This window comes from Ranitomeya imitator, chromosome 5 (assembly GCF_032444005.1).
Source record: "Ranitomeya imitator isolate aRanImi1 chromosome 5, aRanImi1.pri, whole genome shotgun sequence".
In the NCBI taxonomy this organism is placed as follows: Eukaryota; Metazoa; Chordata; class Amphibia; order Anura; family Dendrobatidae; genus Ranitomeya; species Ranitomeya imitator.
Window position 1 is genome coordinate 127940725 of NC_091286.1, and position 22957 is coordinate 127963681.

The 22957-nt window shown below is 42.1% G+C and overlaps 1 protein-coding gene across 2 annotated transcripts in view; it reads right to left on the minus strand.

Moving 5' to 3' along the window:
• Positions 1-22957, minus strand: part of AKAP12 (A-kinase anchoring protein 12) — a 245057-nt gene that overhangs the window by 41845 nt on the left and 180255 nt on the right. The window contains exon 1 of one of the 2 annotated variants that reach the window (XM_069769137.1): positions 8577-8859. The exons of the other annotated variant lie outside the window; for it this stretch is intronic. Coding sequence (XP_069625238.1) covers positions 8577-8601 — 25 coding nt within the window. The 5' untranslated portion in view covers positions 8602-8859. Of the gene's footprint in view, positions 1-8576; positions 8860-22957 lie in introns of those variants that run through there. 2 annotated transcript variants of the gene reach the window in all.

The window sequence follows — 22957 nt, forward strand, 5'->3', positions numbered from 1 at the left end:
AAAAAGATCATTTTTGTAGAAAAAATGCAATTTTTTTTTTTCACGGCTCTACGTTATAAACTTCTGTGAAGCACATGGGGGTTCAAAGTGCTCGCCACACATCTAGATAAGTTCCTTAAGGGGTCTAGTTTCCAAAATGGTGTCACTTGTGGGGGGTTTCCACTGTTTAGGCACATCAAGGGCTCTCCAAACGCGACATGGCGTCCAATCTCAATTCCAGCCAATTCTACATTGAAAAAGTAAAACGGCACTCCTTCTCTTCCAAGCTCTGCGGTGCGCCCTAACAGTTGTTTACCCCCACATATTGGGTATCAGCGTACTCAGGAGAAATTGCACAACAACTTTTGTGGTCTAATTTCTCCTGTTACCCTTGTGAAAATAAGAATTTGTGGGCGAAAAGATCATTTTTGTGTAAACAAAAGCGATTTTTTATTTTCACGGCTCTACGTTATAAACTTCTGTGAAGCACTTGGGGGTGCTTGGGGGTTCTTAATTAAGATGTTTGCAAAAAAAAGTTAAATGTTCATTTTTTCCTTCCACATTGTTTCAGTTCCTGTGAAGCACGTAAAGGGTTAATAAACTTCTTGAATGTGGTTTTGAGAACCTTGAGGGGTGTAGTTTTTAGAATGGTGTCACACTTCATTATTTTCTATCATATAGACCCCTCAAAATGACTTCAAATGTGATGTGGTCCCTAAAATAAAATGGTGTTGTAAAAATGAGAAATTGCTGGTCAACTTTTAATCCTTATAACTCCCTAACAAAAAAAAATTTTGTTTCCAAAATTGTGCTGATGTAAAGTAGACATGTGGGAAATGTTATTTATTAACTATTTTTCATGACATATCTCTCTGATTTAAGGGCATAAAAATACAAAGTTTGAAAATTGCAAAATTTTAAAAATTTTCGCCATATTTCCGTTTTTTTCATAAATAATCGCAAGTAATATCGAACAAATGTTACCACTAACATGAAGTACAATATGTCACGAAAAAGCAATCTCAGAATCAGCGGGATCCGTTGAAGCGTTCCAGAGTTATAACCTCATAAAGTGACAGTGGTCAGAATTGCAAAAATTGGCCTGGTCATTAAGAACCAAATTGGCTCTGTCACTAAGGGGTTAATGATCAAAAGTAAAACAGAAGCACTATAACGCATCCAGGCATATTAAACCACGTACAAAAAAAGAGTTCTACAGACTTTTTCATGTTATACACTGAGCCTTAAGGTGGCCAATCGCTCTAGTTGAATGACAGCGTAATCGGCTGACTTTGTAAAAAATAGGCTTACCATCTAATGTGTCTAGTGGTGCCAAACTCCCTTGTTGACAGATATGGCTTATTTCTTTCAAGAATAAAAGGATCAGGTGTGTTAAAATTCAACATACCAGGACCTTTTGTTTTTAGCGAGGACCTTTCACCTTTTTTTTTAATTTAAACTATGTACATCCTCCATTTGCCGCGGCTCCACTCATTCTGGAACAGTTTTTTTTTCTTTTTTCCTCCATTGCAAAGCTGTGCTACCTTGTAATAATGGTGACTATTTTACCTTCAACAACTGGGCTTGGCCGTATTTTGTTCAGACAGTGTCAGAGGAGAAAAGGTGAACACCCATAGGAGTTCTATGGTATAAGCCCTTGTGTTTCAAGGAAAAATCTGCATCTTTATTTCTGGGAGGCATAACATTGGAACAGAGAGGCACAGAAGAAAAACTGTTCCAGAATCAGTGGAGCAGAAACATTTGGAGGAAATACTCAGTTTAAGGGCTCTTTTCCGTTTGCGAGATACACGTCCGTGTCTCGCATGTGAAAACCAAGCTTTGGCGCCGGCACTCGGGAGCGGAGCGTGCGGCTCCATGTGTTGCTATGCGGCTGCACGCTCCGCTCTGGAGTGCCGGTGCCAGAGCTTGGTTTTCACATGCGAGACATGGACGTGTTTCTCGCAAGTGGAAACAAGCCCTAAGGCTGCCGTCACACTATCAGTATTTGGTCAGTATTTTACATCAGTATTTGTAAGCCAAAACCAGGAGTGGGTGATAAATGCAGAAGTGGTGCATATGTTTCTATTATACTTTTCCTCTAATTGTTCCACTCCTGGATTTGGCTTACAAATACTGATGTAAAATACTGACCAATTACTGCTAGTGTGACGGTAGCCTAAATGAAAAAATCCATACATTTAAAGTGTATATAAACCTATAAGAAAGTTGTGTCACACTACTGAATATGATAAAATAAACACCATAGTTTTTATTAATTCATTTTAAAACAAAAAAAAAATCAGATAAATATAATAAAACGAGGGAAATACATAAAAAGTAGACATCCATGGGTTTTTCTGGGTAAGGATATTTTCTTCTTATCACGTAGATTAGGTTGTGGAGGACGGCTTATGATTATTTTGGGTTAATACTGGAATGGATCAATATCCAGTTGGGTTATTATTTACACATGTGTGCTTTAGATAATCACTTGTGGGATTACAGATTGAAATTTATTTGAGAATATATTTTTATATATTTATACACTGCTGTTTGTACCCATTAATTGTTATATTGATGTTGAACTAACTCTCTTCTTTGTATTTACCCCAACCCATGGATGTCTAATTTTTATGTATTTCCCTGGTTTTATTATATTTGTCTGATTGTTTTTTTTGTTTTAAAAAGAATTAATAAAAACTTTATTTGATCATATTCAATAGTGTGACACAATTTTCTTACAGGTTTATATAGCTGTTTTTTGAATGTGCATACTTTATGATCTATAAATTATTCTGCAAGTAGGTTATCATACATTTGAAGAAAGTGATTGTCCAGGACCAACATATTGATGACCTATCCACAGGATAGTTAACAATATCAGATTGGTTGAGATCTTAGACATAACACCCCCAGTGACCAACTGTTATCTTCAATGTAGGGAGCTGGAACATTGCGGGGTTCCTATATCATTAAAGGTACCTTCACACTGGCCAACTTAACAACGATATCGCTAGCGATCCGTGACGTTGCAGCGTCCTGGCTAGCGATATCGTTGACACGCAGCAGCAATCTGGATCCTGCTGTGACATCGTTGGTCGGAGCAGAAAGTCCAGAACTTTATTTCGTCGCTGGATCTCCCGCAGATATCGCTGAATCGGCGTGTGTGACGCCGATTCAGCGATGTCTTCACTGGTAACCAGGGTAAACATTGGGTTACTAAGCGCAGGGCCGCGCTTAGTAACCCGATGTTTACCCTGGTTACCAGCGTAAACGTAAAAAAAAAAAAACACTACATACTTACATTCCGGTGTCTGTCCTCCGGCGCTCTGCTTCTCTGCACTAGCGCCGGTCGGCTGTAAAGCAGAGCACAGCGGTGACGCTTACACAGTGCAGAGAAGCAGAGCGCCGGAGGACAGACACCGGAATGTAAGTATGTAGTGTTTGTTTTTTTTTACGTTTACACTGGTAACCAGGGTAAACATCGGGTTACTAAGCGCGGCCCTGCGCTTAGTAACCCGATGTTTACCCTGGTTACCAGGGGACTTCGCATAGTTCGTCGCTGGAGAGCTGTCTGTGTGACAGCTCTCCAGTGACCACACAGGGATGCTGCAGCGATCAGGATCGTTGTCTAGATCGCTGCACCGTCGCTAAATGTGACGGTACCATTAGTAGTCACTGTCAGTTACTACAGCTTATCTCCTATTCAAGTGAATGGAAGATAACTTGCAGTTGCTGAAAGAGGCTAGCTACAAAGCAATATACAAAGCCCTATTGTAAAGATCCCATGTATTATTTACCTTTGACTGACACTGGAGCAAATAAAAGCTGATCAATGGGGGTGAAAGTTGATGGACCCTATCCAATCAGATCAATATATAAATCCAGGACAAACCCTTTCATATATATGGGAAATTCTCTAATCTGTGGGAAGATAAGAATTGGGCAGTTGTGTTCCCTTCAGAGTATGAGGGATCAGGAGATCTCTGTAGGTTAAACAAGTGTTCAACAGTTTTCTAATGTGTATGCCCAGCTGTACTCCCCTTCACATATTGAAAACACATGTGTCCTTCATTGAGGTAGGTCAGAAGAGATAACTGTATTGAATGAGCATTTGGCTGCCGGCTATTGAAAAAAGCATACTGCCAGATTAAAATATTGTTACAACAAACTCCACTACAATCAAGAAACATAATTATTTATGTGTGACATTGTTTTATCCTCCCCTCTCAAATGAATGCATCCATGTTATGATGTCACACAGAGCTTACTAATGAAGAGGCGTTGGGGATATTGGCAGGTAGAAGAACATACGCAGTGTTCTGATCCAGCAGACATGGACTATGTACATGGCTGCCCGACCAAGGATAAGAGAATCTTTCTGCTCAACTCTATTAATTTCAATAAGATGACAGTATCATAGTAACATAGTTTTTAAGGTTGAAGGAAGACTTTAAGTCCATCTAGTTCAACCCATAGCCTAACCTAACATGCCCTAACATGTTGATCCAGAGGAAGGCAAAAAAACCCATGTGGCAAAGAGTAAGCTCCACATTGGGGAAAAAAATTCCTTCCCGACTCCACATACGGCAATCAGACTAGTTCCCTGGATCAATGCCCTATCAAGGAATCTAGTATATATAACCAGTGATAAAGTGTTGACTAAAAAGCATTCATGTATTACATTAAAATACAGAATGATGTTAGGATTCACCAAGTTCACATTTATCCTGCATTAAGCTAGCTTCTGCTGCAAAAAAAATTCAAAAACTTTGATAAGCAATCTAACCAGAGGTTAAGAAAAAAGTTATTTTTGTGATGTAGTCGAACCCAACGATTTTACCAACATCATGTGTATGGGACCTCCTGTCAAAGATCCTTGTTTGGAGGGCAGTTACGGCCCCCATAGACATTATACTAAGGTTGGCTGAACCCGTGGATATCAACAGGTTTGACCAATGGTCTCCTGAGAAAAGATGTCCATCTTGTATGTCCAATTTCGGAGTGCTGATTGAATTGTTCTTAAGATAAACTGCTGGGTGTTGTGTCCATAGATGGCTTTCAACCTTTCTCATTGAGAACACAAGAGCGTTCATCCAAACTGAGTATTCCAGTGTAAAATGGATAAATAGCTGTCTGCCGAATATTCGATTGCCATGTATCTAATGTGTTTGGCCAACTTAAATGCAGTTCTTTACAAAGCAATAATCATTTATCTGAAGAAGAAGAATTGCTGTACAAGTGCTAAAATACTATTCATGAGCTGCACAGGAAACAAGATTAGGAGCAGACCCCTTGCAATGTGTACATACCTGACTTCTCACTACAAAGTGGCCAAATGATTTGTGTTTCTACTCCAACCCAAGTGTCTGTCCCTGTTGTGTGTTTGCATTTCAGCTTAAGCAAACAGCTTCAAAAGAAGAAAATCTTATTAATGGCCACCAAGGGTTGGGATAGCCATGGGAGACTTCCTCTTCTGCAAATGATTTCCTTTTTAATAAAGAACTGTAATACAGGTTCTGCATCTCCAGCAGCTACGCATCAACAACATTCTTGTCATACAAGAGAACATTGATGAGCTAACCATGATGTATTTATTAGAGCATTTCCTCAAACCCATGTATCAATAAGTTCATTCAGAATTATCTGACATGGGATTTCTATGGTAGAACACACCTACAAGAGACACAATGGGTGTTGCCCCATGTGATGAATGAATAAGTGTCCTGTTTCCATAACGCTGCTGCAACCGGAATGGACATTTTCTAATTTGGGGAGGTTCATTTAATTATTTATTGTAAAGGCAAACTGAGTTTCACCTCTGGGGCAGCAATTACAGCATTAACAATCTAATGCAAAAATTGAATGTATGGAAGGATTACTAAGCAATCAGACTGGGCTGTTCCTTGTACACGTTGAAACTCTATTGTCTCAGATTGTTCATTGAAGCCAGCCCATTACCTTACCACATAATTAGCTGTATGTGACAGAAAATATTTTTTTCTCAAATAGATATTCATATGGCTGGGGAAAATCAGAAAATGATCAAGTGTAATTAATGTACTGAACAGGGTGTGGCAGGGACCCTCCAGCAGTTCCTAGACATCTAAGATAATCTTATGCCTATTATTAAATCTAATAAGACAGCCTTCCCAATCCTATATTTTACCCAAGAAAAGCAGAATCAGATATGCGTAGAGCCACTTATACTTCTTCATTCAAAGTAACTTGCCAAAAAAAATGCAAAGAGAAAAACTTTGGGAGACAAATTCAATATATATGGCTAGCCTAAGCCCAAGTATTTAAGCAGATATAACATATTTGCTATATATATATCTAACATATTAAAAACCTTTTTTCATAATTTTGTTAGTAACTAGTGAACTTGCAGAACCAATTTACATAATGAAAAGTACAGGGTGGCTACAACAGGCTTATTTCATACACAGTTTGTTGAGGCTTGTCAAAAAAATAACCCCATCACTACTTCTCGAGTTTTTTTACAAGAGTTTATAGGTTGCATTTTGCGTCAGACATCATTTCATTCATTCTAATATAGAAATATTTGTAAATTACAAGAAAAAGGACCCAGAAATTCTCCAAAAGCTTAAAAAGAAAAGTTCTAGTGTGTGAAACAAGTTAGACTACATATTTTAAGTGGTAATATAGATTCGGATGATATTATTATTATTATTTATTGTTACAGCGCCATTTATTCCATGGCGCTTTACATGTAAGGAGGGGTATACATAATAAAAACAAGTACAATAATCTTAAACAATACAAGTCATAACTGGTGCAGGAGGAGAGAGGACCCTGCCCGCGAAGGCTCACAATCTACAAGGGATGGGTGAGAATACAGTAGGCGAGGATAGAGCTGGTCATGCAGCGGTTCGGTCAATCGGTGTTCTAAAAATGATCTAAACTCTAATGGATGAAAAACTTGACACATGAAGCACCAGAGTCAGATATACGGAGCTATAAAATATCATTGGGATGACTTACAAAGAGGATAGATCGGGGATATAAATAAGGTGTAATAGACTTCAGAGACAGATCGGGAGACAGATCGAGAGACAGATCGAGAGACAGATCGAGAGACCTAAAGATTGACAGACAGGCCTGATCATATGCATAGCTGACTACCATTCCAGTCATCTTATATCAGATCACACTCTCTAAATGGAAGGTTGAAAGCTGTGCAAAATATTAGCAATACCAAAACCTTCCTCCATTCACTAATTCCCTTCAGAGATATCTTTACTGACTCCTCCACATTGCAAGTTAGGAAGTAATAAAGGCTCAGTATGAAGTAGACCTTGCTACTGTGCCCATGAACCAAACTAGAAAGCCACCTCTAAGAAAGGAACCCAGCTCTTCACAACTGAGTGGGATTACACTTTCCCAGTACAGACTTCCCACAGTAAGGGAACTGGGACCCCTCCCTGAGCCTCTGCCAGGAATACGATTCTTAACTGTTGGGAAACGCAGAGTATGCTACTACAGCAGGCAAATCATTGTACTGGTAGAATCTACAAAGTGTTATTAATAAAATGTTATGGCATGAAAATAATACTTTAGGAAATTAGCCATGTTAATAAAGAAGACCTTAAAAATTTCTGCTATTTTTAACCAAAAGCACTGGCTGTAAACATGAGTGGGTTAAATTGGAAGGTTTCCCTGGGGAATTGAAGTAGGATCACTTACACATGAATTTCATTGTCAGACAGCACAGGACAGTGGCAGCTGACTAATATCAGTAAGAAGACACCAAATCCTGAGAGTTAACCCTATAGTTCCCAGTTATTTACTAGGTAAATGTGCTACATACTGTTACGTACTGGATCCATTTAAGGAATATGTTCTTAGATGGATTCTTGAACTTCACTAAAGATTCTCTCTGCCAACGCATTTCCAGTATTTGAGGGTCGTAATGGATATTGCATTAGAGCTTCATCAATAAATGAAGAATGTTATTTTTTTGTGAAATGTAAAAGCAATAATTAAAACTAACACATCATCCTTTCTTTTATTACTTAGAAACCTTTCATTTTATATAATCTCCACCTTCCCTATATTATGTATTTTATTATGTTCTCCCCCACATGTAGCTGGTAAATCAATGGAAGCAAAATGATGAAATGTGATCAACTTAGATCTCTTAGATCATTAGAAAAATGTCTTAAATAATTGTCACCTTATACATTGTAGCAATCTGAAGGAACACGCTGCTAATGCAGTGGAGACACACCTATCCGAAACTTCCAATGACTGCAGTACATGGAAGCAATAACGGGAAACTTTTCACAAACAAAAAATAAATATTATGAATTAATATAGCAGACATACAATATTACTTTTCCTATCAATATTGTATTAGAATAAATGAAGTCTCAATAAGAAGCAGATCTATTCATATTCTAGGCTGAACAAATATACTCTTTACATTAGAACAGAAAAAGTTGTGAAAACTTTTCCTTTTCCTACAAACTCTGTAACATGTAATAGCAAAGGCTGCACATGGCATTCATCACATTATCCCTGGAAATGTCGCCTCTAGCCCAAACTGATCCTGATGAAATGTGTATAGGTCTTACCAGTTAATGTAATTGTGCCAAGCATAATGTGTCCTCTGTGAGATCCTTATCCGAATACCACAGCAGCTCTGTCCTGTGTGTGGCTGCCAGGAGTAGTAGTAGTGGCAGTAGCTGTATCCCAGGTTAGAGCAGGCAGCAGATGTCCTGTGAAGCTTAGCTTATAGCACAATCCAGTTATTGGGAAGAAAGTGCATACCATCCCAGTGTTGTCCCTGAGCTGTTCTTGGAGGGATGTGTGAAATGAGAGTGGAGCTTCCTTCACACCCCTTTAACTTTCCTGCCTGTGAGCTGCCTGACTGCACCACATCACTCCCCCTTCCTCCAACCCCACCCTGCCCTATTGTCTGCCAGCCCCCAGACCCCATGGAGAGGGCTTTAAATTGTTCAAAACCCCAAGGTGGCTTAACTATGACTCACCCTGATCCTCCATCCAGTGCATTACTTCATGAGGCATTAGCATTTCCAAACCAAAGACCTTCCCCCTTATCTTTTGAACTTTCTTTACATACCATATGAATCTCCTTTTCACTGGGAACCTGTGGGATTTAGCAAATGTAAATTGAACTTGTCTTTTATACTATTGTTCTTTTCTTTCAGCTCAGACTTTACTCCAGACCATGTAAACCTTCCTGAAGCAGAGGAGTGTACCTCCCCCACTATCTATAGAAAATGCCAAATGCTTACAATCCCTTGTTTGGTTTGTGATAAAGGACTTCTGGGAATATCAGGTTTCGTTTGCAGTAGAGTTTAGGGCTTTAGCTTGAGGCTCATTTTCAAGATAGCAACTAATTTATATGTAAAACAATAATTGGTAATGAAGGGCTTCAAAAGATCACTGTCTGCTGACTGATCGGATAATGATAGATCCCCCAAAAGGTTGTGTATGTCAGGGTGCATCCACATTTTGTCTCCAGCTCGGTGGCCCTGTCGTGGCTTACATATCATCTCGCCCCCCCTCACGTGCATCTGGGTGTTGGTCTCCAGTAAGTGTATACCCCCAAAATGATGCACATCAGAGTGCACGTTCACTCTATCGGCACCATTTAGTCTATGGCCCAATCAGCGCAAACGCTTGAATTATGATTTGCGGGTAAGTTTGGACGTAAGCCTTGATGGAGCCACCAAGCATGTAACAAAATGCAATGTGAAATCACCCTTAGAAGTACTCAATATCACAAATGCAAAAAATAGCCATGTCTCTCTTTCTCTTTCACTGTATGTATAATGACTGATACTTGTTACAATACATAGTCAGCCATGGATATCATTTGACTTAAAGGGAACCTGTTACCAGGAAAATAATAATAATAATAATAATTTTTATTTATATAGCGCCAACATATTCCGCAGCGCTTTACAAATTATAGAGGGGACTTGTACAGACAATAGACATTACAGCATAACAGAAATACAGTTCAAAACAGATACCAGGAGGAATGAGGGCCCTGCTCGCAAGCTTACAAACTATGAGGAAAAGGGGAGACACGAGAGGTGGATGGTAACAATTGCTTTAGTTATTCGGACCAGCCATAGTGTAAGGATCGGGTGTTCATGTAAAGCTGCATGAACCAGTTAACTGCCTAAGTATGTAGCAGTACAGACACAGAGGGCTATTAACAGCATAAAGTGAATGAGAACATGATGTGAGGAACCTGATTGTTTTTTGTTTTTTTAAAAAGGCCACACAGGGATCGTTAGGTTAATACATTGAGGCGGTAGGCCAGTCTGAACAAATGAGTTTTTAGGGTACGCTTAAAACTGTGGGGATTGGGGATTAATCGTATTAACCTAGGTAGTGCATTCCAAAGAATCGGCGCAGCACGTGTAAAGTCTTGGAGACGGGAGTGGGAGGTTATGATTATTGAGGATGCTAACCTGAGGTCATTAGCGGAAAATGCAGTTCACTCTTCTGGCACCATTTTATAAAGCAGGCGGGCAGAGTAGATTGATGTAGTTTTATGAAAAAAGACTTAGGGTACCGTCACACAGTGGCACTTTGATCGCTACGACGGCACGATCCGTGACGTTCCAGCGATATCCTTACGATCTCGCTGTGTCTGACATGCAACTGCGATCAGGGACCCCGCTGAGAATCGTACGTCGTAGCAGATCGTTTGAAACTTTCTTTCGTCGCTGGATCTCCCGCTGGCATCGCTGAATCGGCGTGTGTGACGCCGATTCAGCGATGTCTTCACTGGTAACCAGGATAAACATCGGGTTACTAAGCGCAGGGCTGCGCTTAGTAACCCGATGTTTACCCTGGTTACCAGCGTAAACGTAAAAAAACAAACACTACATACTTACCTTTCGTGTATGTCCTCCTGCGCTGTGCTTCTCTGCCCCGGCTGTGAGTGCCCGCCAGCCGGAAAGCACAGCGGTGACGTCACCGCTCTGCTTTACGGCTGACCGGCGCTGACAGTGCAGAGGAAAGCACAGCGCCGGAGGACAGACACGGAAGGTAAGTATGTAGTGTTTGGTTTTTTTACGTTTACGCTGGTAACCAGGGTAAACATCGGGTTACTAAGCACGGCCCTGCGCTTAGTAACCCGATGTTTACCTCGGTTACCAGGGGACTTGGGGATCGTTGGTCGCTGGAGAGCGGTCTGTGTGACAGCGCTCCAGCGACCACACAGCGACGCTGCAGCGATCGACATCGTTGTCGTATCGCTGCAGCGTCGTTTCAGTGTGACGGTACCCTTAGTATACCCTTAAGGTACCTTCACACATAACGATATTGTTAACGATATCGTTGCTATTTGTGACGTAGCAACGATATCGTTAATGAAATCTTTATGTGTGACAGCGACCAACGATCAGGCCCCTGCTGGGAGATCGTTGGTCGCTGAGGAAAGTCCAGAACTTTATTTCGTCGCTGGACTCCCTGGAGACATCGCTGGATCGGCGTGTGTGACACCGATCCAGCGATGTCTTCACTGGTAACCAGGGTAAACATCGGGTAACTAAGCGCAGGGCCGCGCTTAGTAACCCGATGTTTACCCTGGTTACCATGCTAAAAGTAAAAAAAAACAAACACTAGATACTTACCTACCGCTGTCTGTCCTCCAGCGCTGCGCTCTGCACTCCTCCTGTGCTGCCTGTGAGCCGGAAAGCAGAGCGGTGACGTCACCGCTCTGCTTTCCGGCTCCCAGACAGTACAAGAGGAGAGCAGAGAAGCAGAGCGCAGCGCTGGAGGACAGACGGCTGTAGGTAAGTATCTAGTGTTTGTTTTTTTTTACTTTTAGCATGGTAACCAGGGTAAACATCGGGTTACTAAGCGCGGCCCTGCGCTTAGTTACCCGATGTTTACCCTGGTTACCGGCATAGTTGGTCGCTGGAGAGCGGTCTGTGTGACAGCTCTCCAGCGACCAAACAGCGACGCTGCAGCGATCCGGATCGTTGTCGGTATCGCTGCAGCGTCGCTAAATGTGAAGGGGCCTTTAGCTGTAATCATTCAAGCCTCTGCTCTTTCTGAGATTTTCTGTCCAGTAGGCTGTCAAATCAGTGATTGACATCTTTCTTTGAATAAGGGTGCATATATAGAGAGCTGTCAATCACTGATAGGACCACCCACTGGATCTAAAATCCTAGCAATGGATTAAATCAATAAATTACAAGTTAGCTATATTTATTTTTTTCTTCTAAAACTATATATATATATACACATATATATATATATATATGTATATATATATATCTCAGTCTGCTTGGCTCTGCCTGCTCTATAACATGATGGTTACATATTGGACCGTGCGTTCCTGGTGACAGGTTCCCTTTAAGTTCAGACATACAGTATATTACAGACAGTAAAAAAAGCTAAAGGTACCGTCACACTTAGCGACGCTGCAGCGATACCGACAACGATCCGGATCGCTGCAGCGTCGCTGTTTGGTCGCTGGAGAGCTGTCACACAGACAGCTCTCCAGCGACCAACGATCCCAAGGTCCCCAGTAACCAGGGTAAACATCGGGTTACTAAGCGCAGGGCTGCGCTTAGTAACCCGATGTTTACCCTGGTTACCAGCGTAAAAGTAAAAAAAAAAAAAACACTACATACTTACCTTCCGCTGTCTGTCCCTCGGCGCTCTGCTTCTCTGCCCTGTGTAAGCACAGCGGCCGGAAAGCACAGCGGTGACGTCTCTGCTTTCCGGCCGCTGTGCTCACAGCCATTGCAGAGAAGCAGAGCGCCGAGGGACAGACAGCGGAAAGTAAGTATGTAGTGTTTTTTTTTTTACTTTTACGCTGGTAATCAGGGTAAACATCGGGTTACTAAGCGCGGCCCTGCGCTTAGTAACCCGATGTTTACCCTGGTTACCAGCGAAGACATCGCTGAATCGGCGTCACACACGCCGATTCAGCGATGTCAGCAGGAAGTCCAGTGACGAAATAAAGTGCTGGACTTTCTGCAGCGACCAACGACATCACAGCAGGATCCTGATCGCTGCTGCGTGTCAAACTGAACGATATCGCTAGCGAGGACGCTACAACGTCACGGATCGCTAGCGATATCGTTCAGTGTGACGGTACCTTAAGCTACAGGGAAGGAGGGAGGGAGGAAGTTTGGGGTGGGTCAAAGGTTGTTTCAGGCCTGTAGCCTACAGAATTTCAGACTGACCCGCACTGGACAAATCCTGGTCTGGAGAGTCGCATCATCCTTGGCTGGTTTGTTGCATCGGGATTCTGACATCTATGCGAACCCCTGCACGATGACAATTGCCAGGATTCAACGTTAGGTGATTTTTATTTTTTATTTTAATACTTGTAGGGGGTCATCATACACTGTGGTGGCATCATTTTGTGTAATGGGGAAATACGGAGGAATAATACTATGTATAGGGTGCTATGGGGGCATTGTGTCAAGACTATTGTGAGGCCCATCACATCGTATATGGGTACATTTTGATATTATACTGTGTTTAGCAGGGATTTGGGGAATTATACTGCGTATATAGGGCTTTGTGGATATTAAAATGTGTAAGGGTTACTCTTGAGCCCATCATACAAGGTAGAGGGCATAAGGCTGTTTGTAGGGGTCTTTGGGGCATTATACTGAGAATAAGGAGCTGTAGGGACATCATACTGTGTATAAGGTAACAATGGGGGTTATGATACTGTGTGCATATTATGTTCTGCAAAGGGTAGCTGTGGGGTCATTTTATTTATTTTTATTTATTTTACTCATTTATATAGTGCCATTAATTCCACATCTCTTTACAGACATTATCGGAACTCAGGGCTCACAATTAGTGTTGAGCATTCCGATACCGCAAGTATCGGGTATCGGCCGATACTTGCGGTATCGGAATTCCGATACCGAGATCCGATACTTTTGTGGTATCGGGTATCGGTATCGGATACATAGAGATGTGTAAAATAAAGAATTAAAATAAAAAATATTGATATATTTACCTCTCCGGCGGCCCCTGGACTCAGCGTGGGTAACCGGCAGGCTTCGTTGTTCAAAATCAGCGCTTTTAGGACCTGAGAATCACGTCCCGGCTTCTGATTGGTCGCGGGCCGCCCATGTGACCGCCACGCGACCAATCACAAGCCGCGACGTCACCGCAAGCTATTAACGCGCTCATTTTTGAAAAATGAGCGCGTTAATGACTTTCAAAGACGTAGCGGCTTGTGATTGGTCGCGTGGCCACGACCAATCACAAGCCGCGATGTCACCGCAAGCTATTAACGCGCTCATTTTTAAAAATGAGCGCGTTAATGACTTTCAAAGACGTAGCGGCTTGTGATTGGTCGCGGCCAATTTGGTCTTTGTAAAATGATTACTTTTCTATCACTTGGCTTTGACTCCTATTAACGAAGTGAAGACGCATCAAATATGAACACAATGCACATCTGTCATTGTTTTGAACACTTTTCCAAGTATATCAGCCCGACACTTGATAATAAAAAAAGATAAGAATGCATAGGTATTTGTATGTGCCTACTGTCCATCCTTATTAATGAAAAAGTGCCCAGCCAGCATCAGCAGAAAATGGTCCAAATTTGGCTTTTACTGCACTTTAAAAACATTCTGAAACCATTGTATCACGATCTTCTTTAATTCGGGCACTTTAGTTTTATTTTCATTTTCCCTCCTACATTTCCTACTTAGGATTTATGCCATTACTGAAATGTTATTAGCTACACTAGGAGAGCAAAAGTCCAGGCAGTTGGATTGATCTGTCCCTAAAAAAAGAAGGAACAGGAACACAAGAGGTCATAACAGGATGGCCAAACCTCCTGCACTACGAATCTCTGGTCCTAGTTAATGAATATGAATATTTGTAGAAAAATAGAAAGCTAGATTTTCCACATTGTAATGTACTAATAATAATTATTATTATTATGGGAACCATTCACGCGTAAATGTGCTGTTCAATTTTAAATAAAGTCCATTCAACATGTGAGAATCATATGGTTATGCAGGTGTCGGACACCAAAAGGCCCTGCAGACATTTCCGCTTCATATCTCATAATATACACAAAACAATCATCATCAACTTTAGCTCAACTTTCTCCATCCTGTCCTTTTCCTTATTTACGAGCATGTTGAGTGCTGTGATTCATTCCACTGTAACAAAATTTGATCATCCTGAAATTGTTTCCTGCTATTCAGCCCCAAACAACTTCCTAGAAAAACTGTCAAAGGCAAACATACAATCCTGCTGGCCTCTGGGCCAGGAAAAGAGGCTTTTTTCACTTCATTTAAAGAGGTATTAAGTATTCACAGGCAGAAAATGCTAGACTCTTATACATGGCCGGGCACAAATAAAAATTCACCAGCCCACATACGAGTGTCATAGAATCAAATCGTAGAACACTGACAGGTTGGGCCGACTTTTGCTCTACTTGTTACACCAATCAAATGTGTTAAACAACCACTTTACATACATAAACTGCAGTGGCCATAGGGGGAATATACAGACGGCCATCAGACTATTATCACACTGCAGAATATGCTAAAAAATACTGAATTGGTCAGACAAAATGCATTGTTTCCACATTAGATTGTTCACTAGAACACAACCCCCTCTGAATGCTCCTAGTATATGCAATAAAATAAAAAGTGTCTTCTTACCACTTGGACCGGTGACACTCCTCCATTCTGAGCGCTGTGTCCCCCAGCTTTCTCATGACATTGTTTATGTGACATAAGCGCTGCAAACTATCAGAGGACATTGCTGATCTGCATCCTTCATAGTACAGTTTGATGATAACGGGCTGCTCTTGTGCCACAAACAATGTCATCATGACATCTGCGCTGGTCCTGCAGTAAGTACGCTTGTATTTTATTCAACACACTGGGACACAACCACTTTATAGTGAACCTGCATATCCCAAATGCTATTAACCCTAAAAATATGGGGTTAATTTGAACTTTATTGGTCCCAGGGGCGTCCAGCTTTCAGTCACAGAGAAGCGGCCGGTGAGGCTTCAGTCACTCAGTCCATAGCCCCCGGACCTGATTGATAACTGACTCAGCAGTGCATCAGTACAGAGCCAGCTGTCAGTCAGTGCCGGAGCATGGTTACAGCTGCCACTCACTATGTACTAAGCGGTGACTGAAACGCAGTGTAATAAAGTTAATTTTCTTTTGGCGGCAGGGCATCTTTAGAATGCTAATAATCTGCAGGTTAAACCCATATCTACAAGTTAACAGCATTTTTTGACATGACAAATTCCCTTTAAAAGTGTTGTCCACTACGGACTTCTGAATCTCTGTTTCCCCAGTATAATAGTATCACCTGTAGTCATCTTCGATGCTGGTACCATTCCAGCGGTGTTGGTACTGGGTCTCCCGGGTATCACAAGACATTGTTATGTCACGCAATCCCTGCGAACAATCAGTGCTGGCTTTGCTCTCCTCTCCTGCGGACAAATCAGACATCCAGAGGAAGTGAGAGCGGTGGCTGCGCTTTCACTTCCTCTGGATGTCAATTATGTCCATAGGAGAGGAGAATAAAGTCAGAGCTGGTTGGCCAGAGAGATCATATGACATAACAATGTCACACGATCCCAGGGAGAGCCAGTGCCGACACCACTGGAAGGTGCCGCACCGGAGGTGACAATAGGTGATATTATTGTACTCAATGAAACATATGGATGAAAAGTGGTTGCCTGAATAGTGGTCAACCCTTTTAAGGCAAGACAACAGCTAAAATGGCCCTGAATCATCAAGACCATTGCTGTTCATTAAGGGCTTGATGAGGAAATGTGCTGGAGTGATAGGCGCTGGATTCATTACGCATGCTGGACAAGTGTACGCACACACACACTCACACTACAGACACGTCACACACAAGTAACACTCACACTACAGATACCTCACACACAAGTAACATACACATTACAGATACTTCACACACAAGTAACACACACACTACAGATACTTCACACACAATTAACATGCACACACTACAGATACCTCAGATACCTCACACACAAGTAACACTCATACACTACATATACCTAACACACAAGTAACATACACACTACAGATACCTCACACACAAGTAACATACACACTACGGATACCTCACACACAAGTAACATACACACACTACAGATACCTCACACACAAGTAACATACACACACTGCAGATACCTCACACACAAGTAACATACACACACTACAGATACCTCACACACAAGTAACATACACACACTACAGATACCTCACACACAAGTAACATACACACACTGCAGATACCTCACACACAAGTAACATACACACACTACAGATACCTCACACACAAGTAACACACATACACTACAGATACCTCACACACAAGTAACACACATACACTACAGATACTTCACACACAAGTAACATACACACACTACAGATACCTCACACACAAGTAACATACACACACTACAGATACTTCACACACAAGTAACATACACACACTACAGATACCTCACACACAAGTAACATATACACACTACAGATACCTCACACACAAGTAACACACATACACTACAGATACCTCACACACAAGTAACACACATACACTACAGATACTTCACACACAGCACATACACACAGATACTTCACACACTACAGATACCTCAGATACCAGCAGCGCAGTGCAGGAGGACAGGAACACTGGCCAATCAGCTCTTCTATCAATCTGATGCTAATTGGCCAGTGTTCTTGTCCTGCAGGGCATGCCCCATTTCTGAATGGCTGAACCCAGCGCGGCAAATGAAAATATCAGTGTATAGAAAAATGTGTGCATCCCCAACCATACTGTGGCACTGTGGGCAGGCGGCTACCCATCCTCCGGCCCCGATTACACAGAAACTAACTGCTGCATTCTCCCTACATTCTGTCACTGCCATCAGAGACATCTTGAGTGCTTTGTAAATACTTTCATGCCCTGCTGTCACACTAGACAGGAGGAAGTGGGCGGTCTGATGTCCTGATCACAAGTTGCAGTGGTAGGCATGGCCAGAGCAGCACACCGCGGCCCCCCATCCTGTTTCTATGTTACCTCACTGCAGCTAGAGATCAGGACACCAGACCGCCCACTTCCTTCTGTTTAGTGCAGTGGCAGTGCGGTGCGATCATGTGCGCAAGGTAAGCTAATGCTACTGGCGTGCTGGCTGCTGAATTGAACTCTGGAACACCAAAGGGGGCGATATCGAGCGGCCCATTACAAGTACCGGCCCTTCTGGCATTTGCCATGAATGCCAGATGGATAGTCCAGCCCTACTCTTATACAGGGTGGAGCGCGGTAATTTGCTGATTTGGGAATTAAATAAAAAAATTATGATCATTAGAAAAATTTATTTTATATTTTAATTATACTGAACAGTAATGGAATTTTTAAATTACATGGTTTTAAATAGTGTATCTGGCAAATGTCGACCTTCGCTATCCACACACTGCTGCATACGTTTTCTGAAGTTTTCATGAACTCTAACAAGCATGTCCACTGGTATTCTGCCAATTTCAGCTTCAATATTGTTCCTTAGGTCTTCCAAGGTGTTGGGACGGTTGATATACACCTTAGACTTCAGGTAACCCCAAAGGAAAAAATCGCATGGGGCTAAATCTGGTGAGCGTGCTGGCCAGTTCACATCTCCCCTCAAAGAGATAAGCCGTCCAGGAAACATTTGCCTCAAACAATTCATGGTAACCCTCGCTGTGTGTGCAGTGGCACCATCCTGTTGGAACCATGTATCCTCTAGTTCCATTGCCTCAAGAGAAGGCTGAAAATAATCCTGTATCATAGACAAGTACCATTCGGAGTTCACAGTTATGGCACGACTATTATCCTGAAAAAAGTAAGGACCAATGATGCCTACTCGTGATATGGCGCACCACACAGTGACGCGGTCCGAATGCAGAGGTCTCTCGTGAACTTCTCTGGGGTTTGTTTCACTCCAATAACGCATATTTTGTTTGTTTACACACCCACTGAGGTGAAAATGTGCCTCATCAGAAAAAAACAAAATTGCGTCACGGGGTATCGTTGCTAACATGTCTTCACAAGAGGTCCGCCATGTCAAATAGTCCCATGTTGACAAATGTTGGACCACGCACATTTTATACGGGTGAAACTTCAGTTCATCATGAAGAATCCGGTGGAGAGAACGTCTTGAAATGCCAAGAGCAAATGATTGCTTCCGAGCAGAGCGTTTCGGAGATTGCAGTACTGCTGCTCTAACTCTCTCGATGTTTTGTGGTGTTGTAATCCTTCTCTCAGGTCCCCTTCGTACACATGACACATTCCCTGCTGTTCTGAATGCATTCACCCAATTTACAATTGATTGCCGTCCAGGAACACGTCCGCGTGGCGGAACAGCGAATTGTAAACGAAAAGCACGCTGCACTGCAATGATCGAGTGGGCATTTGAAAAATACGCTTCAACACAAAATGACCTCTCCTCACGTGTCCACTGCATGATGGCAACTGAAAGGCAGAGGAATACAAATCTCCCATCAGCCACTGTAAGCCACACCCACTCTCCCCTCTCTTCGACCGACAGTGCCGCCACAGCATGCAGTGCAAAAAAGCAAATTACCGCGCTCCACCCTGTACATAGTAAGAATAATTCATATATCTTTTAAAAACAAGCACTTTTAATTACAAATATTTTATATCTAGTGATGAGCGAGTGTACTCGTTGCTCAGGTTTTCCCGAGCACGCTCGGGTGATCTCCGAGTAAATGTTAGTGTTCAGAGATTAAGTTTTCATGGCCTCAGCGGAATGATTTACAGCTATTAGCCAGGCTGAGTACATGTGGGGGTTGCCTGGTTGCTAGGGAATCCTCACATGTAATCAAGCTGTCTAGTAGCTGTAAATAATTCAGCTGAGGCGATGAAAACTTAATCCCACAAACACTAACAAATACTCAGAGACCACCCGAGCATGCTCGGGAAAACCCGAGCAAGGAGTACACTCGCTCATCACTAGTTACTGTATATCTAAAGAGACCAACCCAAAAATCCCTTTCCATAATTTCACACTGTTTCTTATCCATGTATTGTGACATTGTTGTATGCATCATCCTTGTATTATGACGTTGGGTTTATTATACCTCTGTTGGGATACCTTTATTGAAACTATTTGATTTTTAGTAATTTTTGGTAACACCACTATGTTTTCTATCCCTGTTCTACACTATCACGGGGCACAATAACATAGCCTTTTCCTTTGACGTGTTTATTACTTCTGCAATGTGACTTCATTCTGACTATTTTCCTACCTTTTTACAGTACTGTGTAAAAGTTGAAGGCAGGTGTGGAAAAATGCTACAGAGTAACAATGTTTTCAAAAATAGAAGTGCAATAGTTTACTTTTATCAATTAAACTGCAAAGTGAGTAAACAAAAAATAAATGCAAATCAAATCAATATTCAATGTGCCCACCCTTTGCCTTCAAAATGGCATCAAAGCATCAACTCTTCTAGGTAAGCTTTCATACAGTTTATGAAGTAACTAGACAGGCAGGTTGTTCCAAACATCTTGGAAAACTAACAACAGATCATCTTCTGCGGATGTAGGCTTGCATAAATCCTTCTGTCACCATGTAATGCCAATATTTACGATTATGTTAGCTGTAAGTTTGGGGTCATTGTCCTGATGCAGAATATATTTTTAGTCAATCAGAAGCCTCTTTGATAGTATTGCATGATTGATAAGTATCTGCCTGTATCTCATCAATGAGAATACCATTAATTCTGATAAAATTCCAAACTCCATTTGCTGAAATGTAGCCCCAAACTTATAAGGAAGCTTCATCATGCTTCACTGTTGCCTGCAGACATTTATTATTTTACTGTTCTCCAGCCCTTCAGTGACAAACTACCTAGGAGTATAGCCAAATATTTAAAATTTTGACCCTTCAGTCCAGAACACCTGCTGCCGTTTTTTTGCACTCTCTTTTCTATGTTTTCACGCATAGTTGAGTTACTTGACCTTGTTTCCATGTCGAAGGTATGGCTTTTGACTGCAATTCATCCAAGAAGACTACTTCTGGACACATTTCACCAAACACTAGAGGGATGTATGGGAGTCCCATTGGTTGTTGCCAATTCTGAGCTGATGGCACTGCTGAACACCTTCCAATTAATAAGTAAAGTAAGCATGATGTGTCTTTCATCTGCTGCACTAAGTTTTCTTGGCCGACCAACTGTATCTACTGTCTTCGACATGGCTCATTTCTTAGTGTCCTGAATGCTGAGAAATACACTCAGATACTTATACATCATGCAATACCTTCAGGGACGCATCTGATTGGCTCCAAATTTATTCTGCATCAGGACAATGACCCCAAGCATGTTGTGAATGCCTTTAAAAACTATCTTTAGTGTAAAGAAGAACAATCAGCCCTGGAACTGATAATATGGCTTCCACAGAGTCCTAATTTCAACATAATCTTGTCTGGGATTACATGAAAAAAACAGAAAGAATTGCATAAACCTATAGCCACAGAAGATCTGTTGTTAGCTCTCCAATGTGTTTGGAGCAAACTCCCTGCTGTGTTCATTCAAAAATTGTGTGAAAATACTTTAATGCTGTTTTTAAGACAAAGCATGTTTACACCAAATAGTGGTATTTCATTTTTCATGCCTGCCTAAAACTTGTGCACAATACAATTTAATCATTCCCGATATACTGTGACTTTTTTTTCCTTATGATGCAGGGGTATAAACACCAAGGTAAGAGAATCCATTTAACTTCCAAAGCAGCAAGCATAAAGGTACCGTCACACTTAGCGATGCTGCAGCGATACCGACAACGATCCGGATCGCTGCAGCGTCGCTGTTTGGTCGCTGGAGAGCTGTCACACAGACCGCTCTCCAGCGACCAACGATCCCGAGGTCCCCGGTAACCAGGGTAAATATCGGGTAACTAAGCGCAGGGCCGCGCTTAGTAACCCGATGTTTACCCTGGTTACCAGCGTAAAAAAACAAACAGTACATACTTACATTCAGCTGTCTGTCCCTTGCCGTCTGGTTCCTGCACTGACTGCTGGCCGTAAAGTGAAAGTGAAAGCACAGCACAGCGGTGAGTCACACAGCGGTGACTCACCGCTGTGGCTGTGCTCTGCTTTCACTTTACGGCCAGCAGTCAGTGCAGGAACCAGACGGCAAGGGACAGACAGCTGAATGTAAGTATGTACTGTTTGTTTTTTTACGCTGGTAACCAGGGTAAACATCGGGTTACTAAGCGCGGCCCTGCGCTTAGTTACCCGATGTTTACCCTGGTTACCAGTGAAGACATCGCTGAATCGGTGTCACACACGCCGATTCAGCGATGTCTACGGGGAGTCCAGCGACGAAATAAAGTTCTGGACTTTCTTCCCCGACCAGCGATCTCCCAGCAGGGGCCTGATCGCTGCTGCCTGTCACACTGGACGATATCGCTAGCGAGGACGCTGCAACGTCACGGATCGCTAGCGATATCGTCTAGTGTGACAGTACCTTTAGACTGCAGTGGGTTCTTACACAGTTCTTGCACAGAGGCCCTTCCTCTGGTTGCTTTCGCCCGTTATGCTGGTATGTGATTGTATCCATTATCCATTGTTCTTGTGGGATCAACACATTACTGTATACATTGTAAAGGAACATATGTATATGAGGTTATGTAAGGATATATAAGACAAAACAAGTAGTAAAAATTTTAAATTGGGTGGGAACTCCAAATTTTTCAAAGGCCTGGAGAAACTTTAAAGGTACCTTCACACATAACGATATCGTTAAGGAAATCATTATGTGTGACAGCGACCAACGATCAGGCCCCTGCTGGGAGATCATTGGTCGCTGAACAAAGTCCAGAACTTTATTTCGTCGCTGGATCTCCCGTGGACATCGCTGGATCGGCGTGTGTGACACCGATCCAGCGATGTCTTCACTGGTAACCAGGGTAA